The 20,944-nt window shown below is 40.2% G+C and overlaps 2 protein-coding genes across 2 annotated transcripts in view; both read left to right on the top strand.

Moving 5' to 3' along the window:
* The window catches only part of LOC131271737 (zwei Ig domain protein zig-8-like), a 38,987-nt gene extending 26,919 nt beyond the window's left edge, over positions 1-12,068 (top strand). Inside the window, exons 3-7 of the mRNA XM_058273258.1 lie at positions 5,974-6,140; positions 9,138-9,348; positions 11,469-11,596; positions 11,675-11,843; positions 11,935-12,068. Coding sequence (XP_058129241.1) covers positions 5,974-6,140; positions 9,138-9,348; positions 11,469-11,596; positions 11,675-11,843; positions 11,935-12,068 — 809 coding nt within the window. The remainder of the gene's footprint in view (positions 1-5,973; positions 6,141-9,137; positions 9,349-11,468; positions 11,597-11,674; positions 11,844-11,934) is intronic.
* A 2,545-nt stretch (positions 12,069-14,613) lies between these two features.
* Positions 14,614-15,993, top strand: LOC131271736 (platelet glycoprotein V-like). Its single transcript, XM_058273257.1, has one exon. The coding sequence runs from the start codon at positions 14,614-14,616 to the stop codon at positions 15,991-15,993; it is 1,380 nt and encodes a 459-aa protein (XP_058129240.1).
* Positions 15,994-20,944: the final 4,951 nt, after the last annotated feature.

Below are 20,944 nucleotides of genomic sequence, written 5' to 3' on the forward strand. Positions count from 1 at the left end.
CGTTGTCTTACTTGCTACTCCTTCTTCGATTTCGATACGCCAGCTATAGCTGCTCCATATTTTGTTTCATACTCTCTTGCAATCAACATATGGTTCAAAGTTCAATCAGTTCAACAAATTTAGTTGATTCTCCATTTCTATGCACGTATCGCTAATGCATGTCATTCATCAGAAGCACAAAAGAAAACGGCAAGCGCATGCAAAGTGGCGGCAATTTTGTGTTTCCATGATTCGGATGGATTTTCCTGAACAGAGGATTGATAGTTGCATCGACTAATTGCAGTGAACCATACACAATCGTTCGAGTGCAAATGTGAAAGAACTGCTTGTGCCAGCTGTGCTATCTCCGAGCTAAATGTATCCGCGATATCTGTAACGATATCGCCAGCTGGGAAAGAAAGCTAATTGAAATCTCGCTTCACGGTTGTTCGTGAGAAATTGAATGCAAAATTAATAAACTTTCCCTTCGTAGCACTCACATTTCATTTGATCAAAGTTTCCCTGTACAGGAGGCCGTACTATGCACCATATTATCATATTTCCACTCACGTTATCCAACCGAAAAATGTATGTGCAAAGCATTTCTCAACCAACTCAGTCCTGTTACACAGATTTTCATACTTAGGGCAATTATAGATTTAAATTACATTTCACATTAAAAACATATTATCTAAAACAAATAAACCTCTAAATGGACCTGGCATAAAATATTTGCAACAAACATTATGACCAAGTCAACTATTATTAAAAACAACTATTATTGTATCGAGTCGTCGTATATACGACGAATTGATGAAAGCATAATTAAACACTGATTTGACAATGCGGTATACGTAGCAGAACCAGTCAAGCAGTTTAAGCATGTCTTCATATTCATTTCTAACAGTCGACTACTGACAACTGCTCTCCCCATACCCACACGCTGAAAACCCATTTGAGTCCATATCCGAAAACAACCGGGCGCCTCCACTCGTTCACCGCAAACTGACGCAGAAAAAGCCAGCATCACTTGTTGTTTACATCTCACGTTAAGCACAATGAGAAAATAAAATAACTCATGTGATTATATGAATCATGAAAAAAACAGTTTTGTTAGAATCATTCGAAAAGTAAATTTGTTTTCTTAACCTATTGTTCTTCTAATAGAATCTATAAATAGATTTGAAACATGACTTACCCTGACTTAACGTCTATATTTTATTATTGGAGCTATCTTCTGCTTCATTTTATTATTCTAGTTTTAACTTCTTGTCCTTTTGAATTTTAGAACGAAAAATAATAATATAAACCATTCAGCTAGCCCGAATCGCATTGCCTAGTTTCATATTGCGTAACTAAGGATCCCTTCACCCTTTCATTTTTTCCCACTCTAAACGATCTGGGAGAATTTGTATATGATTATGATTATTGCCACATCGTTTATTTTCAGTACGTGTCGTGCCATTCGCCATTAAAAGGCTTTCTTTGGAGCAGATCGCCGGGGTTAGTACAAATTATCCCCAGGATTGGATGTGATGGGATTGTTCAAGTGCGACATTGGGTTGCTTGACATGCTGTAGCATTTTCAACTGCTCCATTGAAGATACAAAATGGGTCCACAATGTTCTTACAACATTGAAGGCAAGTTTTACTATTCGGAATGAACATGTTAGCCGCAAATAGATCGTGAGAAAAAGATTTAAGATTTATCATATAAAAAACATAAAGTGACAAATGGGTTGAACATAAAAATCACAAGTCAAAATTAAAGAAAGCAAGTTTTTTAGAACTCTCGGTAATGTAAATGTTTTCTACCAAATTCTTATTCATGTCCCATCTATGTTCCATGTATGTGCATTCAAACGTTTGGGTAGTCAACGTTTGAAGTAAAAAGACTGCTTAAAAATGAACCTTTTAGTACTTTGATGCGAACCTGTCACAAAGAAATACAATGTTCCCCTTTGGGCCCTAGACCTTTGAAGCCTTGAAGAGGGTGAATTTGTAGCAACTTGCTCAAAGCGAGTATCTGACAAGCACTGTGCTTCATTCTACCTACACCTTCATCCTGCAACGAAAAAGTGGATTTCGTAGTTGTGCTATCATCGCTTTTGCCATAGCATGTTGCCTCAGGAATAATAAATGTCGCCGAATTTATATCGCAAATATTTTATTATCTGTTGCAAACAGAAGCAGCGCTGTGTATATTTATCCTAGCAAATTCGTTGTTGCCATGATACACACAGGCATTGCTCCATTTCACTACTTATCTTGCTACTGGAATTGAAAGAAACCCGGTTGGAAAAACGGAAAGCTTGCATAAGCAGACTCATAGTTACTTTTGTGGAGAAATCGCACAGCGAAAAAGATCCCTTGCGTGAAAGCACAATCCCAACACACATGGATGAACATGTGACATACATATATTTCTACCAATGGAAGAAAAAATCCTGGATGTATAACAAATGAATGGTTGGATTGTCACTTCAAAGAAATGTATGAAAAAGGGTACCAACAGCATTATCCAATCTAACAAATCCTCCTGAATCTAATACATCTAATTTGTTATTATTCAATGTGAGAAAGGTTTTTGAAAACGTGGTATTTTGACAAATCTCTTTGCTACAGATTGTTGCATGATGTTTTAACTTCCGATTTTGTTAAATGGCGCGAAATAAATAACCAATTAAGGACGTCGTATTTGCCCTTTATTGATTTGGTAAGGTGGTGTGGCATCTTAACCAACTTATTTAAAACTATGTGACAAAAGCTAAATTTTGTGTGCCTTGCATTCGCAATTATTCCTAACCTCTCTCTCTCGTGACTGATTAAACAGTTATCCTCCAACTGAATAATTTATAATGTTTAATAAACAATAAAACTATTCAAAAATATAATACTTAGTTTATATGTAGTGCAAAATAACTTTTGCAAACGGCAAAATGCAGTCAGTTGGTCAGTCAACTGTCAAAATGTGCACAAATGTGTGTTTTGCTCAATGAGTGAAATTAGATTTGGAAAAAAATTGCGCACCTGATATAGAGTGCGAGTGGATGGGAAATAGTTAAATGTTTCTGATAATGTACAATGGTTGTTGATAAGATTTTGGTGTACACACTAAATCTGTGCTGTTTTTTTACAGTTAAACACTCAAATCAACACTGAATGCGCTTACATCTGCATCGGCTCAAGAATGTTAACGTCAACACGAAACGAATAAAAGCGATAACAAAACTGATATTTGCGCGTGTATTTTCAGTCTTCGTGTAAAGTAAGCATGCATTCTGAAAATAATTTTACATACCCAGTCAGCCTAACAGGGATTGTATAGGACCTGCTATCGTATACATTAATATTTTTTTAATCCATTCAACAATTATTTACATTTTATGTTAACAAATTATATCATATAAATAACGTAATATTTTGTACTTAGTGGCATTTTTTATTCTCTTTGACAGGCCAAATTAAAATACATTTATTTTGTTTTACCTTTTGTTGAAAGCCGAAATCTATTTTAGGATGATGTGATACACTTTCTAACGCAAAAAATCAACAAATCGTTTAAAACTTGTGTTAAACTGAACACAACAAAAACCGAAATTTTATTGAAATTTTCCTTTCTAAAAGAACTAAGAATGGAAAAGCCTCAGAAAAAACATTTATTGTTCATCATGTTGTTTTCCCACACATGCGTTTGAAACGCTAACAGATAAAAACGCAACGGCAAAATTGAATTTATGTAAATAACATATCATGCTTTTTGTTCCACCCGAGCGGGATTAAGACAACAGCATCGAAGTGCACACTAGGGACATACACAAATACCGGTCAGATATTTAATGTACTCACATACAGCTCTGCCTCGAAAATCGAAAATCTCCTGGGGATGGTGAAAACATGGAGTTGCAATCAGCGAGTGGTTGCATTTCCCCAAATTAAATCCGATTTAAATTTGAGATTTTCCGCGATTGAATGGATGTTGGCTTAGCAACAAAACCCCTGCCCTCCAACACTCGGCAGTTTATTCTCATTATCAACGGGACCTGTTTACACTGCATTCGCCCCTGGTTCGACCTAGTTTCTTGCCAGATCGTAAAAGCCGATGTTTGTGTTGTTTGCACGCCGGTGCAAAATCATACGGGTCCAAACACAAGCCCGAATTTACATTCAGCACCATCGATAGTGAATCAAAATTCCTCCGGAAATGTTAAAGCTATCGCTCGAGGCGAGGGCAGGTAATGGAGATTAAAATAAAATAAATAATGCCGACCATCTGACGGGACCTGCGGGTTGAGCACTGGGTGAAATGTCAATGCGTCGCTAAAGTCAAAATGAGAGATTTTCCAATTACTGATCCGCGCTCTCCATGTACCCTTTATTCTTCCAATTTACCATGCAACCTTTGGAAAGCATCCCCTCTTTCACGTTCGTTGTCGGGAATTTAATCTCGGCGAGTGCTTGGTTACCCCGTGCCTGCATGAAACGGGTCGGTTTATTCATTTAACGGTAATCTTGTGACTTTTCCTGCAGAACGACCGACTTCAAATCCTGTAAAAGCCTAACAAGCTCGAAATGACCGAACCATTATGTTCCGCATACAATGAGGGATGTTTTTGTGCTTTTTTACTTTGCTATTTTCGATGATTGCAATCAGCATTTTCATTTAACTATTCACTGTTCACGGAAATGGTAGAACCTTCAGTTCCAACAGATGAGAGATTTACCTAACAACGTCACGCCGTTCCAGTAACCAAATCGTATCAATCATTCCTAGGACGTAGTTAAAAATTCTGACCGATATATACAAACCGGTCAAAGTGGCAGAGATACGTAAATAAGGGGCGATCATCCGCAGCTATCTGTATAATTCCTGCATCCCTTCCTCAAGCCATAAACATTTTCTAAACCAATACCTGGCAGCCGGAACCCCTTGTTTGTACGGGATTCTTACGATGCTGGAAGGAATCCTACCAACCCTAAATACTTCACACTCACATACGAAACAGGATCCCTAAGGGCAAGAAAAAAAACTCACCTAACACATTCTTTAGACTCCAACCCAAACGGACTCGCATAAAACAAGCATGCTAACAACGTGTCCCATAATGAACTTTGAAATAAACATTCAGGGCAATTTCCTGCGCTGAGGTGGAAAAAGCTAACTTATAAAATGCTTTTCAACTTTTTGGCAGTCTTGAGATGCCATACGAGAACTCGAATAACAGGAACAGATTAAAATCGGTTTAGTCATTCGCTTGTGTACAATAATTTAGTACAACTTCTATCCCCACATTCCCACTTAACACACATCGCCATGCGTCTTATCCAGCCCATGAAACATGTAGGTTATGGTTATGTTAAATATCTTGTATGCGTCTCCTTCTGGCGAACCTCTGTAACGAAATTAAAAACATAGCTGCAAAATTCGACTGGCTTTCCCCATACCCTTTTCGAAACTGCGCTCCTCGAGCTATATTCTCAGGAAACTTTCTGCCCAAAGTAAGGCGAGAAAATGAAGCTCCTCATGGTACTGTCATTTCATTTGTCTTTGGCTCAACGACGCAGAAAGAGCACGTTCTCTTTCGCCTTCAAGAATGTACGATTTTATGCTGAGTTGTGTATGTGTGTGAATGTATGCTTCCAACGCCCTGCAGGATGATGGTACTTGTTAATATTTAAATTCCACTTCTCGTAGAATTATCGACATAAGCCAGACACGGCACAAGAGACTGTCTCGACCCTATGGAAAGCAATCCGGCCACTAGAGGCAGGTGGTAGAGGGGGATTATGGTGTAGAAAGCGGAAAACTTTAATGTTTCAATTTGTTAGCATCGCGTACCTCAATGTGCATTTCACACAATTGCCTCTTCCTCGAAACACTCGAAAACACCTCAAGTAACTGCTCAAATTTTTGCGCTGAGCAACACACACACACACACACTGCCTAGATTATACGCACTTACGCAAGAAATTCTACCTTGTTTTCTTTTTCAGGCGAACTCGTCGGCGGATCGAGAAAGTTTCGCACCGAATTCCTCCAAGAGTGGCCAACGCCAGGAACTGGGCCTTATTTTGATACCTCCGTCCCAACAAACATTACGGGGCTCGTGGGCAAAACGGTCATGCTCAACTGTAAGGTGAAAAACCTCGGCAATCGAACGGTAAGATAATGAAGATTTGTTTTTCAATATATTCGAAAAAATCTTGATTTGCAATACATTCCAAAGCGTCCTGTTTTACCAAACATTTTCTGGGACGTCTATTTACATCCTTTTCAAAGGTACCAAACATAGCCATACTCCGTAATCCGTGTAAATATTCTTCTGTCCAAATTGGCTAACGGAAGCAAAAATGCCATCCTAATTAGACTCAGGATAAATCGCATACTTTCGTCAATGTCCGGGATTATTGTGCTAATCACCATCCACCAGAACAACCACAACCATGATGGCTCCATTCGCAATCCAGCGCTTGTGGTGTAATCTTTGGTTCACGACTAAGCAACATTTTTACAGCAGTTTGTTGATTCTTCTTGAATTTCAAGGATGAAGGAACGTCATTTGCTGTTTGAGATTGGATTAGGGTTCTGATAATTATTTGCTGGACTTCTACTTTCGTTCGACAAAAGCTGCTTGAATCTTCTCTAATTGGCGAATGAAAACGCTGACTGCATTGTGTCTTGCTTGCGCCACGGTAGACGAGCAACCATCTTATTTTGTCATGTCCTGTTGAGGTTAACTCTCTATTTTCCGGGGCACCAACTCACCCCGTCTGCTTTCATCCTGTTGGGATTATCAACCCACTACCCCTTAAGGATAATCGTAGGCAATGGCTAAACATCAGCGTTAGTTAATGATGGTGCACTGGATTCCCCTTGGCCGCAGAATGCAGTTATATTCTTTGAAAATGGTAGCCTAATTCGGAAGCACCAGATGGTGCAGACACCCTGCTTAAAACTGCAAAGAGAGAATTTTAATTATATTCAGCATGGTTGTATAAGGCAGTAATGTTTACTCTTTAAGCCAAACCTAGAACTGTAGATAAATACTGTTTCATTTCACAGATTGTACAAGACTTCACTGTTTTTAAAGGAAAGTAAAATTGTCTTATTCCAACTGTAGATATGCTAAGTATATGTTACTTGATGCTGTTTCAAAACATCCTTACCCTTTGCTCTGCTCCTTATTAACCAATTTGCTGAAAATAATTATTTCACATACGATTGAAAATTGTATTTTTATCGCCATCATTTACATGCGTAACCTATGCCACCATGTTAATGCAGTACGCTTAAATAACGAGTAATGCTCCAGGCCGTATGGAAACGCTTCAACAAACCAGGAAAGTGTATAGTAGAAACCTTAGAGCCTCATGTTCTGGTTCACTCCCCTCCTATGGGAAACGCAGAGTGTCGGTTCCTTCACTTGTTCCTCTGATGCTACTTGTAGCCTCAAGTTGCACCATGGCGAGAGCAAAAATTACCCACTTATTATCATAGCTACTATTACTATTATTATTATTGTTATTGTGATTGTCTTCCTTTATGGCGGTGCGCCGTCGACACTTGCTACCGGTTCGCTGAACATGTGTATGTGCTACAGTTTATTCTGCCATAATTCATCGTCTAACACACTTAATGAGAAAAAATAAGCCGGCACCAGGCCAAGGAGCGATGAAACCGCCAAAGAAGGTGCGAAGTATAACGATGTGATACTGAGATTTCTAAACAGCTTCGACAGTGCCCCATAGCAAGCCCAGAAACCCATTCCCGCACCCTTGTATAGAACGCACAGCGCGGCTGGCCCAACTTGCCACAGGAGGAGTTGAATATGACGGCTATGCTTTCAACCTCATGACCGCATACAAGGCTGCTAACTATTTTCTGAATAGGAGGCACATGTTTTTAAGTCTTTGAAAACAAGCCGTGTCATGGTTGGTAGAGATATTTGCATAACCGAGCAGCACAGAAGGTATGGAGTAGCTGTGTTGTTAAGATTGCAGAATTTAAAATAAACAAGCAAGGATATCAAAAGGCATGACTCCGCCATATAAATCTAAAATTGTATTTAATTTCTTAAAACTCATATCAGAGAAACAGAGAAGCATTGGATTTTTGGATTTAGTTAGTTAGTAGTTTAGTTGAACATTAAAAATATTGTTTGATAACAGAACTTACCAATCGGGTTTATTACAACATCAAAGCTCAATATTATGTATTCATTGAAAGTAAAATTGTAAAAGTATTCGAAATGCAATACTGCATAACAGGTTGAAAAAAGTCTACCTCACAGGATATACGAAAGCTAACAAAATATATTTTCAATTAAATTATTCAATTCTCTTGATCACTCTTCTTTTCAATCATCCCTTACCGCTTTCAACGAAAGCATGCTATTCGGGGAATTGTTTTAAAAACTAAATGCCCTACAGTTCACTGATGCAAATAATAAATCCTGCACACATTACGAACGATAAACAACTTGCAAAGCATGGAGCCAACTTGCTGTGCTTTCATCGACCGGCACAAACATTCAGAACGGTTGTAGGATAAATCCCCCGTACGGTAACGAAAAGCAGATATTTGAGCTTCTGGTCTTTTCCGAACTCCTCCTGATGGCTCAATGGCCTCACATACACACAAACACACACACACACACACACACACACACACACACATACACACACTATCGTATCCAAAATAGCTGTTTGCAAACGCAAAGTGCAGAAACTAACCGAGATTTAGCAACATCAAGAACCCGCTCACTTTCATGCTTTCCCATATCCGTCAATCGAGCCGTTGTGCAGCAGGAAAATATATTTGAAAACCAGACGCCAGTCTTTCTCCGAGACGTAAGCAATACCTTTCCTATGCTACTTTGACCGGTTCGCTCCTATTTCTGTCTCACGACTCGCTCTGTGTCGTTTTTTTTCCCTTTTACTCTGTACTGTTCAGGGTTTGGCTCAATGTTAGCCCACCGTCTAGCCGAACGTTTAGCCCACACTGCCAATGATTCTCAATCTTTGGAAAAAATCTAGCTTTTCTGGCTGACATTTCGCTTTAGGAACGGAAGTGCTAGTGTTGCCGCTTTCTATTCGTTTCGATTTCGATCTCCGATGCATCCGCTCCCTTTACCCATCTTCGCTTTTCCTTTTTGCAGGTTTCCTGGGTTCGACATCGGGACATCCACTTGCTCACCGTCGGCCGCTACACTTACACCTCCGACCAGCGCTTCGAGGCCATGCACTCTCCCCATACGGAGGAATGGACCCTTCGTATTCGGTATGCGCAGCGCAAGGACTCCGGCATTTACGAGTGTCAAATATCGACCACGCCACCAATCGGACACTTTGTCTATCTCACGATAGTGGGTGAGTACTACGTAACACCGTACGACGCCAATCCTTCCACTCAACCGCGAGGCCAGGGCCTAGCTTTTTTTTCACTTTTGCCCGCGCTGTCCAGGGCACATACCGTCAAACAATTTTCAATAACGGGAAAAATGTTGCTTCCATTTGCCGGCAAGCGGCAAACCTTCAACTATTGTATACTTTGCCCCAAACTTGTTTATCGTGCACTTTTTGCCACGACTTGTCTCGACGCCATCGCCAGCGCAATCTCGACCAAATGCTGCGCCAGCAACTGGCCAAGAGAAAACTATTATCATCTGGTCTTTGTGTTGGAAAACTGCAATACCATCCAACTTTCGAACTTTAACATTGTTGCCTGCGCCTTCGATAGCAGAACGCCTTGTTGTGGCAGCTATGTTTCATTTTGGTGTTTTTGCTCCAAGCGTTTCGAACAACGTGACTTTCCGCGAGCGAAACATGTTTCCCACGGCCAGAAAGAAAAGCAATCCTAAACGGGAAAAGATGTCGGAGGGTCCCGTGTTTTTGTGACTCGTTTAGGTGAAATTAATTTCAATCAGTCCGGTTTGCTTTGAATGTTCCACCTTTAAATGTTTTTTTATTCTCAGTATATCCTGTACAAAACAGCTTGCTTGATACACATACCGTCCTTCGACCAAGCCGTCTTCCGTATCTTCTACGTGGTTTACCAACCGCCTAACGGGATAGAAGAGGAGAAAGCTACATTAAAAGCATTTCTTCTAATATGTTTCCGGCGCCAGTCGTTGCAAAATGGGCAACCCAGCTCCCACCATAGCGACTCTACTGATCCAAATGAAACATAACATTTTCCACGAGCCAGAATCTGTTGACAGCCCGTGCGGCCCAGGAGCAATCGACAAATCAGTTCACCGGAACCGGAACCTTGGCGCGGTAAAACGACGTCCCGGGTGCTTTTGTAGGGAGGAGGTCGTAGAAAACATACGGCTTCCGGATGTTATGAAATATGTAGAACATGTACAATATTATAAGCAGCTGACAGTTCTCAAGCTAGAGCCCGCGGGGACTTGGCGTATTTTTATTCACTCTTCTCGTGCCCATACTCATGCAAGACTTCTCAAAATTCATCTCAGAAAAGCACACAAATACCACATAACTCTCAGCTGCTGTGGTTGTAGCTGTTGCTTTTATGGATGCCACAACCACACGATTTACGATTTGTTCCCGTTACGGGAAAGGGAAGGAATAAATTTTAACAACTCACTCACCACTCACCCGTCCACAACGGAACCACAAGAACCATCGAGTATGGTAAGCCTATACTTTCAGCTACAAGAATCATCACATACTAACATAAACAAAGCAATCCAGATTTCAGCAATATGCCAAAAGTATGGTATATTGCTTTCTTTGATTTTGGTGCATGAGAATGACCTTTTTCTGGTGGTAAATTCAGTAAAAAAATTAAAGTAAGGACGGCATAATATAATCCACATTTGAGGTTCGTTAAATTTTAACGACCATCTTGGCAGGAAATCTCTGCTCATTAAGAAGCAATGATTGCTCGCATTGCTTTGCATGGAAATAATTGTGAAATGCTAAATAGGTTATTCAATGTTCTGCAAATGTGTCACGTGAGTGCCACATTAATGATTAATAAACACCTTACGCCTCTATCAAAACGCTGAAGTTGGTTGAAACGCATGTTTCTTTTCCTGCCATTAAGAAAAGTTGTTAAGTGCTCTACATTCTACCCTCCCGTAGAGCCAATGTCGTTTAATAAACTGTGAATGCAGTGTCACAAATTGCCTTCATGTAAAATCAATCTTCATGCAACGTAATGGTCCAATTTTCTCTAGCGTTACGTTTATGATCAAGCAACGGTAAACAACTTCATCGTCCGCTATCCGCCCTACTTATTCCGGACAAACTGTGGGTCTTTTGTATTTGCGTGGCCAATGCGATTGTAAATGTATATTTAATAAACTTCCCTTTTCTTTTATTGCTTTTTTTTCGTTCCATCGAAAACATAATTTGAAATGTCAACTCCGTCGTTTGATTGGGAACCATTACGCGTTCATCAAATACAACCATTTTTCCGACCCGCGCCCAACACTCTTCTGGTCAACAATTCTTCCTTCAAGAACCAGTGACAGAGATTAACGGTGGCCCTGATTTATTTATCAATAAAGGCTCGACGATAAATCTCACCTGCATCGTGAAGTACGCTCCCGAGCCGCCACCAGCTGTCGTGTGGAAGCACAACCGTGATGTAAGTACTCAGCCGCCCCGCGGGATCTTGGAAAGGTCTCCGTTTTCCCCCGTCAACCACGTTTTTCGCTCTTCGCAGGACATTAATTTTGACTCGCCCCGGGGAGGCATTTCACTCGTCACCGAGAAGGGCATCCTGACGACCAGCCGACTGCTCGTGCAGAAGGCGATCGCGAGTGACTCCGGGCTATACACCTGCGAACCCTCGAACGCTAATCCGGCCTCCGTGCGAGTGCACATACTAAATGGTAAGTGTGACCCCATCGGCGCTATGCCGCTCATACCTGTTCCGGTGACATATGCTAGTGGAAAACTCCCCCTTGCCACCGTTCGTTCCAGGAGAACACCCCGCGGCCATGCATCACGGCATCTCTACCATTCTCTCCGGGCCCAGTTTGGTCGCGTTTGTGCTCTCTACCATCCTGCTCTTCTACCATCACAGTATCCGGTGGAAGTACTTCCGACTGACGTAGTAAAGCCATCTAGTTGTGTCGTTCACCCCCTCTTTCTGTTTTACCTGTACAAAGTGCGTTGGCGTGCGTAAGAGTGCGTGCTTATGATTCCGTTTTTGTAATGCAATACCATTTCTCACTGTATCTCAGATCATTATAATGCAAAACGTTCATATGATATGATCGTTTGAACCGCCATTGAAAGCATACAAACCCACCTTTTCTCTCTCAGTTCTTTAAACTACAATTCATTAAAAAAAAAAAAAATGAAACTGCTTTTCGGTGCAACAGTACGACTTAACTTATCTACTGACGGGGATCTACATAGAATGACATTGTACTATTAGATATTGTTTCATGTATTTTTTATGATTTACTATCTTCAAATAAACCTTATGCTTGTTATTAAAAATCAAAAATAAGACCATAATATTCATTTGTTTTAAACTAATCTAAACTTCCTTATTGCTCTGAAACCTTTTACTTTTAATTCAGTTTCACTCAAGTTGTTGAGTCATTCTTTACATGCCAACGAGCAAAATTGAGCTCGATGATAGTTCGAGTTATGGAAAGAGTTTAAAGAGTGTGGTATCCCATTCACCTTATTTGTACAGCGTAAGATGTGTAAATAGATCTCGTTTTAATACAAAACAGACTGTAAAAAGTATATTTACTAAGTTATATCATTCGAAGATAATTAAATTAGGAAAATTATAACCATGGCCATAGGCAAGAAAAAACCAATTTTTGTGTTCGAAAAGTTGATACCGTATAAAGAAAATTTGAAAACCGATTTCTTTATATTCTTTCACACTTGTGGAAGAAGATTTTAAGAATTTTACTCAGCGTTAAGAAGTAAAACGTAAATTAAGAAATTGTCATTCTTATCAATAAAACGGTATAAGCTGAGTGTCCAACCGACCGACAAGAGTATTGTTCTTGTGTGAGCACATGGGAAATATGAGCGGATTAGTTTTTTTACTCTACAATTGTTAACATATCAAACCGAATACCAGATTCGTCAAGGCGTGAGCATGAACTATTTGCAAAACGAACCGAGCATTAATGTGACGCATGTTACTCATGAACAAGGCAATTCAATATGTGCTGTTTAGATTCCCTAGGCTATTAGGGTAGATGTCATATGGCATCGATACGCAATAGAGTCAGAAATATTACTTTGCCCTGGGTGAAATAGATGTAACAGTCCGAAACACAAAGAAAACCTTAACACTCCAACAGGCAGAACAAACAGTGAAATGCAAGTTAGATTTCAGACGGGCTATCAATTTAAAGATGGCACAATAAATTAAAAACAGAAGAAGGCTTGCTTGAGAAACAAAGAATTTTCATCAAGAGTATAAATTACAACAAAAAAACCGGCATCAATAACCAAACAGCAAATGTTTCATTTGAAAATGTATGGAAAGGATACTTCGATTCTCGTTTCAACCTACTTTATTGTTTTAAAAGTACAAGCAATGGGGAGTTCGGTGGTAAATGGTCACAAGACAAGACGATTATAAAAAAGGTAGAAACTTCCTTACTAAAGTAATAAATAAAGTTAGCGGAAACGGGTTTGGCACGTAATCGACAGCGCCACGGAACAACAATTGATGTAAACGAAACTGGCCGGTTCTGCTCAAATTAAGTTCGCCAAACTTTCCACCCTTGGAGTTCAAAATTGAAGAAAAGAATAAAAGAAGATACAAAATGAAACACGCAGGTTAGTTGACCATTCCAGGGAACTCACCCACTTTCATGTACATTGTGAAAATAAAAGGGTGAAGTAGGATCACGTCGCTAGCGTCAACTGCCATTTGAATGAACTTTTCATGCGATTTTCAACAAAACCGAAAATTAAACCCAATATCGCTACAGGATCTTGTAGATAAGTAGGTAGCTCAGATAATACAGCTCGAGACGAAACTTGAGCAAGTACGATTTAGAAATGATAAAACCATAAAATGGAAACGTATGTTCAAATCTGTTTAATACTAAACTACGAGAGGAGGTTGATTGTATCAACAATATCTGATGGTGAAAAGCATTGGTTAGTAATATATTCGGGCGAAACAAAATCAGAACGAAAATGAATAACAGCGATAACATTAGCACTTTCCACAGAAATGATGCTACTCATTTACTTGGTGAAGAACGTAATTCTTCAACTTACTAACAAGTTATACAACACTTTGTATCTCAGATGTGTAACAAATTGAGTTCAATCAGACGGATTGAAAATAAATAATAAAAGTGAAAACTGACGATTACCAATGTACACCAGTAGCTGGGTTTTATTTAAACTTGTTTTCTATTTAAACAAATGTATGAGTATTGATTAACAAGTAAGTATAGCTGTATGTTATATTTATAAACATCTCGCAGTTGCTTAGAATCGTCCGACACAAGCGAAATAGATCATCCACATAGAAACGCCAAGAATGAGAATTGACTTTGTCGCCGACCTTATTGACTTTCTAGCTGATAAGACCTATCAACTCAAACGCTGATCACTCTACTCGTGGTCTTTCATACATTTTGGCTCATTCAGTACATCCGGAATATGTTTCGAGTGTGGTTCTATTTTCTAGCGAGCTGCATTGCGGTTGCAGCGATTCTTACAGTAACTGAAGCAGCAATAATTCGTCTAAATTGCGAATATTTTGATGGAAACTGTGTGTTGAAAAATGTTTATGCTACCGAGGATGATCGATTCAAGGAAATCCGTAACGAAGGATATCGGGACTCTATCGAGTTTTTCGACTGCCACATTCACACGCTACCACCAATTCCGTACATACGCTCGGTTAAAGCAGATGCCATCAATCTAGTACGAATTGAAGAAAACACTTTCAGTACGATCAACAAATTGGATGTGTCGTACAACCGTCTACGAGAGATCTCCGTCACTGCATTTGAATACCCTACCGAGCTCGGTGTACTCATCCTCAATGGAAACCCTACTCTGAAAGACTTCACCTTCCTCAACAAGCTTACTGGACTAACGAGGCTTGATATGACTGAAATGAAGATGGAACTGGAGCTCATCGATATTAACACCTTCGCAAACATGGACTCGCTTGAGAATTTAAATATGAGCGACAATCGAATCACATCAATACCTGTCGGGATGTTTTCTCCCCTCACATGCCTGAAGAATCTTGATTTGAGTCGAAACTCCATCACCAAAATAGCTGCAGGAGCGCTAGCCATTGTGAAAAATGCACCGTTAGATTTCGATTTGTCCTACAACAATATAAGCATTATCGAAAATAATGCTTTCCTGAGTGCATCGAGGATCAATCTGAGGCAAAACCGAATATCAGGCATCGGTCCGTATGCCTTCGACAACCAGACGGGTCTACAATCGCTTGTTCTATCAGGAAACAGGCAACTGAAAAATTTTGACTTTTTACACAACCTCCCATCGCTGCACGACCTCGATATGTCGCACATGAACTTTTCTTTTGAAGGCCTGCCAAGGAATATGTTCGACGATCTCGCTTCACTAGCTTCTCTCGATCTTTCGCACAATCAAATTCCTGAGGTACCAATTGGGATCTTTGCGGAGCTGCAATCACTGAACTCGATCAATCTGCGACACAATCTCATAAAACACATCGAGTTCGGTACCTTTTCTATGCGAAAGTACGATCTGATTGATGAAATCGATCTTTCCTACAACCAGATCACGGAGCTAAACTTTCTCGTGTTTGTGCCGCTGAAGTACCTCAAGACGTTGCTGCTGCATGGAAATAAATTACCGTACGTGAATGCCAAACAACTTATCCGTAACAAGAGCCTGCAAAACTTTGGAATCCAGAACAGCTTAGTGCGTTGCTACGATCTGGTTGACCTGTTGGGTCATCTCAAACTAGTTTTGGAGCAGAATGAGTTCATTTCACACCTACCCAATGTGGACGGCATCAAATGTGTTCCTTAAAAGTCTAAAACTATGCAACATCAAATATTTACAACAGATGCCCCATCCGTTACACAAAACTGCCACGAGAATATCATGAACCCGAACATCCTGGAATCCCCAATTGTCGAGCTCGCAGTGCAAAGTTTCCTAACAGCGATGTAAACTGTTATTTCCTTTGGTTTTGTACCACATTGATAAACTGCTGGCACAACTTTCAACCAATCTTGTATCGATTTCCACACCCAACAATAAATAGAGAAAATTATCTTTCTGTGGTTTTGCGGTGACTGGTTGTTATTTGCCAACTAGTGGGGCAATTTCACCTCAACTCTAGGCTCACGTTCTGCTGCTTAGACCGCTACATGTATGTATTTAACGTGGCATGTGAAATACAAACTTTGAACCTTTATGGTTGTATCACGTGTATCACGGTGCCATGACTTGTTTATAAACTTGTTTTATTTGATAACAAAAGTAACTGGCCAAGAAAGCAACATTAACGAATGAACATTACCACGATTAACTGTGGAATATTCAGTTTTTCAACAAAGTAAAATCATTTACAAATCCAATAATCTAAGGTTATTCAAATGAAAAGGGTTGAAAATAAAAACTAACATTAAAAGTTCACTTTCGTGTTTTTGCATGCTTAACTTTCATTCACATGTTTAGTATGAAAAATATAAAGAAACACATAAAGTGATGGTTGATTTTCAATATCACGATCCAAATACGAAATCTGAAACAAACTCCATGTAAACCATGTTTACTTTGATAATGAAATTAGAACGATAACGATAATGAGTACGACCATTAGTGTGGTGACTGGATGCGATAAGAATATGGTTCAAAACGTTGGTCAAACACTACATGAAAGAAAATAAACAAGAAGTAGTAGAGTGGCATTATACAAAGGAAATAAAAATCATGCAAACATATGATTAACATTCTTTTCTCTACTGATCCACCATGAACAAAAACCTACAACGCATGGTTTGTAACAAGTTTAGCAATTTCTATGAAGTGTCGCTGCGTTATTATTTAACTTAGATCTAACTCGTATCCAACTGTGAGTATATTGCAATCACAAAACCTACTTACAGTGTGCGAATTATCACTTTTAACTCGCTGATGGGTCCATTTTCACATTTGCATAATTCGATTCGCACTCGAATAATCGATTGGCTCCAAAAATGCTGCTAACATCACCAAATCCTGTCGAATCATTGGCAGGCAGACGAGATGGCGTGTGCATGCCAGAAACGTGTCGAATTTGCGGCGATAAAGTGTTGAAAAGCTTTACGCAATAAAGGTGAGGTCACTGTAGCAAAAACGAGCAAAAATAACTACGGTAAAGGGAGCAAAAACTGTTTTCAACGCTCAGTAATTTACATTGCCAAACGATTTAACAAAGGATCCGGTGCAACGAGCTCCATCGTCACAAGTGGATGCGGTCGGTCCCCTTGTCGTGCGGGAATCCGTCCCAATGCTCAACGGGTGGTCCCTTTGGATTTTATCTTGTTAGTCCTCCCATCGCACAAGGGTTGGAAAAAGGGAGTTTTTCTCGCATCGTAATTGCGCTGTAACGAAATCAAACTCAACCCATTCTAGTGTTATACCGCAAACCCCGATCCCCAGAGGTATTTGCAACCGGAACAGGCGCAGGAGAACTGGTCGAAAATCTCCACATCCCCTGAAACGTGTCGGCAGAAGAAGAGTGGCGCGAATTGGCATGCGAATAGCTCGCGAATGGCGCGTGAGTGTTGAATTTTAATTAATTTTCAAATAAATTACTATAATCGATTCCAACTGCTTGCACCACTTACGTGTACGTTTCAGCAATATAGTTTTGTTGAAATTGCATATAAAAAGGATCGAACATGAACGTTAAACAATATTTACCCGTGGACAGTTTCATGATGCACTTATAAATTTGCTCTTGCACAGTTGCACAAATGAGATTTGTTCTATTAACAGGATGGTTTTATCATTTTTTCATGACATTAATTAGAACAGACTTTACGAAACTAAATAGTTGCGTTCCATGATGCTAAAAATCATATGTGTATATAAATCCCCAGTTTAACTCAATTGACTTGTAAAACAATCGTTGAACGTTGTTTAACTACCTCAAAAGAGAACAGCTGTAGCATTAACAGGCTCTCGCAGACTAAAATCAGTATATTTCAAAAACCACCCCGTTTAATGAAAGGCGTACAATTGGTTAACAAAAATAATCAATATCATTCTTGTCTGTTTTGAATGTCTTTTTGTATCAACCATCCAGGAAAGCATGGAAGCAGAACAAATAAAAAGTAAAAATATACTTCAACCGTATTCTTAGATTGTCAGCTGAAAACATTCGTGATGCTATTTTCACTGCTTACTCTGTTGACATGCTGGTTGTTATCATGTTTAATGGCGTTGAAAACACGATTATGCTGCATCAGGTTACGTGCTCAAATGCTTTCTAGTGACATGACAACCTAATGGTGCTGAAGATGTCGATGGCCATGGATGCTGCATTTTCTCAACGGATAGCAAGGTGTTTTATTAGTAAGTTTATTAGTAAGGTACGACAGTTATTGGTAAGGAATTCCCTCATCATTTTTACGCCATCATGGTCCCGTATGTCGAAGCATACGTATTTCCTTCCTATGAAGAGGAACATACTCTCAAATAATCCAAGTGAATAACAATTATAGCTTCATCCAATCGAATTCAAATGGAGTTTTTGGGCCCGAATGTGGTTATCTCAAAACCTACAACCCGTTTTTTTCAACCAACTAAACCGATCTTTCGCCCCATTGCGTTCTGCACCTCGATCAACCTCTAGCTCAGACCGATTTCCTGTTTCTAATCGTACAGATATGCCCCGTTTTAGAGTGTCTAGACCGTTCCGACGCCGACAAATCAACTGTTCTCATTTCCGAACTGCTAGATTACTTACCAACTGGCAAAATACCGACCACAACGGATTCCGGCCAAGCTTGTCGTGCCTTGCATGTACGAGAAAGTGCTGATACGTGCTGTGGTTTTTACTTTACTTTGCAATACCTAAAGCGCACCAGTTTACTCAAAGCCGATCCATCCTACTAGGGTTATTTTCTTGAACGTTTAATCTTTTATAGAATCAACCCTGTTCGTTGCCTTACCAAACGATAACGACAGTTGGTTGGCCAAAGATGAGAAATTAAATAACATATTTCACACAAGATATCGACACGCTTTGCTACAAGAAATTCAAAATCACTATTATCTTATATTTATAAAAACATTGTATATGTACAAAACATCAGTTGAACAAACTGCTAAAAAAATTTCTCAACTATTTTATTTGTTTAATAATAATGTTCATTTGTTGTGTGTTCTCTGCAGTTAAGACTTTTATGACATAGAACTAACGATTCCGTGGTGATACCTGCGAAAGTATATACCACGTTTATGCCAATGTGCACGGTCACGGTCCTATTGCTTTGGTCCACCAAAACATAAGGGACCGTCCACTTTGCAAGCACACTAAAAAGGCTTGCCAACTGAATTTGCTTCTTGCGCTCCCTAGAGATATTCGACCATGAGACACTCCCAACCATGTCCCAAAGCAACCGGAGCGTTATGCACGCCGCACCGGTGTCTTTTGCAAAATGGACAGAAAGAATATGCCCGTTCGCATGTTGACCAAGCGCGTACCCGGAAATGTCAGGAGGTAGCGCCTACAGCTGCCACCGTTCCTTGTTCGTTCAACCACGTCACTTTGGCCAGCTTCGAACCAACGAACCTTCGTGAGGGAAATGGAGAAAGCACAAACCACCAACGGAATACTGGCTCGCCTCAATTCCACGTTGGGAAGTACATCATGCTCTTTCATACACTGCCGCCAGCCATTTACCCCCGCCACAATTTTCTCACTATCATACTCCTTCCGTTGTCTCTCTTTCTCTCTCCCTCTTCTTCTCTCTCTATCTCTTTTCATATCCCAAAGGATCTCAAGTTGTCGAGTTTTGGAGACTCGATTTGCATACCGCTCGGTTCCAAGTAGCCAATCCGGCTGTCGGTTGTCCGACGATCCATCTATTTCCGTCTCCATGTGGCAGCGCAAGGGTTTCTTTGTGTCCGCAAACGGAGGCCCAGTTTTCCGGTTGAATGCCTAGAACGATACGGTTGATTATTTTTCACTCCATAGCCGTGTGGCGTGTCTAGTCAGCCGTTGGCCATTCCTCATCCTTCCAGACATTTCTTTTCCATTGCCAGTCTGACCGCGCACCGGTCCGTTCAGGCTACTTTTCCAATAATCAGCACCGAAATATCCTCTTCCCTTACACGCCAACCTCAACCCTCCGTTCAAGAAGAGCCAGTGAATTGAATTACTTTCCGGCCGTCTGATAACGCGGGCTGACCCAAGAGAAATGCAAAAAGCCGTCGGGATCCGTCAGCCAAACACGAAGTTGGCCTACCGGTAGAATAATCTACACGGACGGCCTCGAATGCCGGTACAGAACCACAACACGCCCATGCCCGTCGTGTTAATTTCACTACAGAGAAAACTCACCGAGCTCCGATGCAAAACAACAAGCTGCCGTGCTCATGTCAGCCCTGGTCGCTGTACTCGTGAAATTAGAATTAATTTCCTTCGTCACTCCCCATCAAAATAGGACGCATTGCGTTTGATCCTTGCGCCAAGCCCTTATCTGACCCGCACAAAACCTGCTCCTTATAGTAGCTGTGAATAGGCTACTCATCAAAATCGAAAAAAGGAAAGGAACATAAAAGTACGTTCCTAGACCCCTTTTTTAGGGTGCTTTTTCGTACTCTGCTGCTACAAAGCAATATGAAACCGAAAGCGTAGGTACACCAACACACCCGAAAATATGCGTTTGATGTATACTTTCTGCCCTATTGGTTGCTCGAGATGACTAAGAAATCCCTCGTGAATTAAAAAGCGGTATCAAACGTAATGCTATGCTATTTT

Source organism: Anopheles coustani, chromosome 3 (assembly GCF_943734705.1).
Source record: "Anopheles coustani chromosome 3, idAnoCousDA_361_x.2, whole genome shotgun sequence".
In the NCBI taxonomy this organism is placed as follows: Eukaryota; Metazoa; Arthropoda; class Insecta; order Diptera; family Culicidae; genus Anopheles; species Anopheles coustani.

Excerpts from the sequence above, each read along its gene's own strand:
- LOC131271736 (XM_058273257.1), top strand. The coding sequence starts at position 14,614 with ATGTTTCGAGTGTGGTTCTATTTTCTAGCGAGCTGCATTGCGGTTGCA.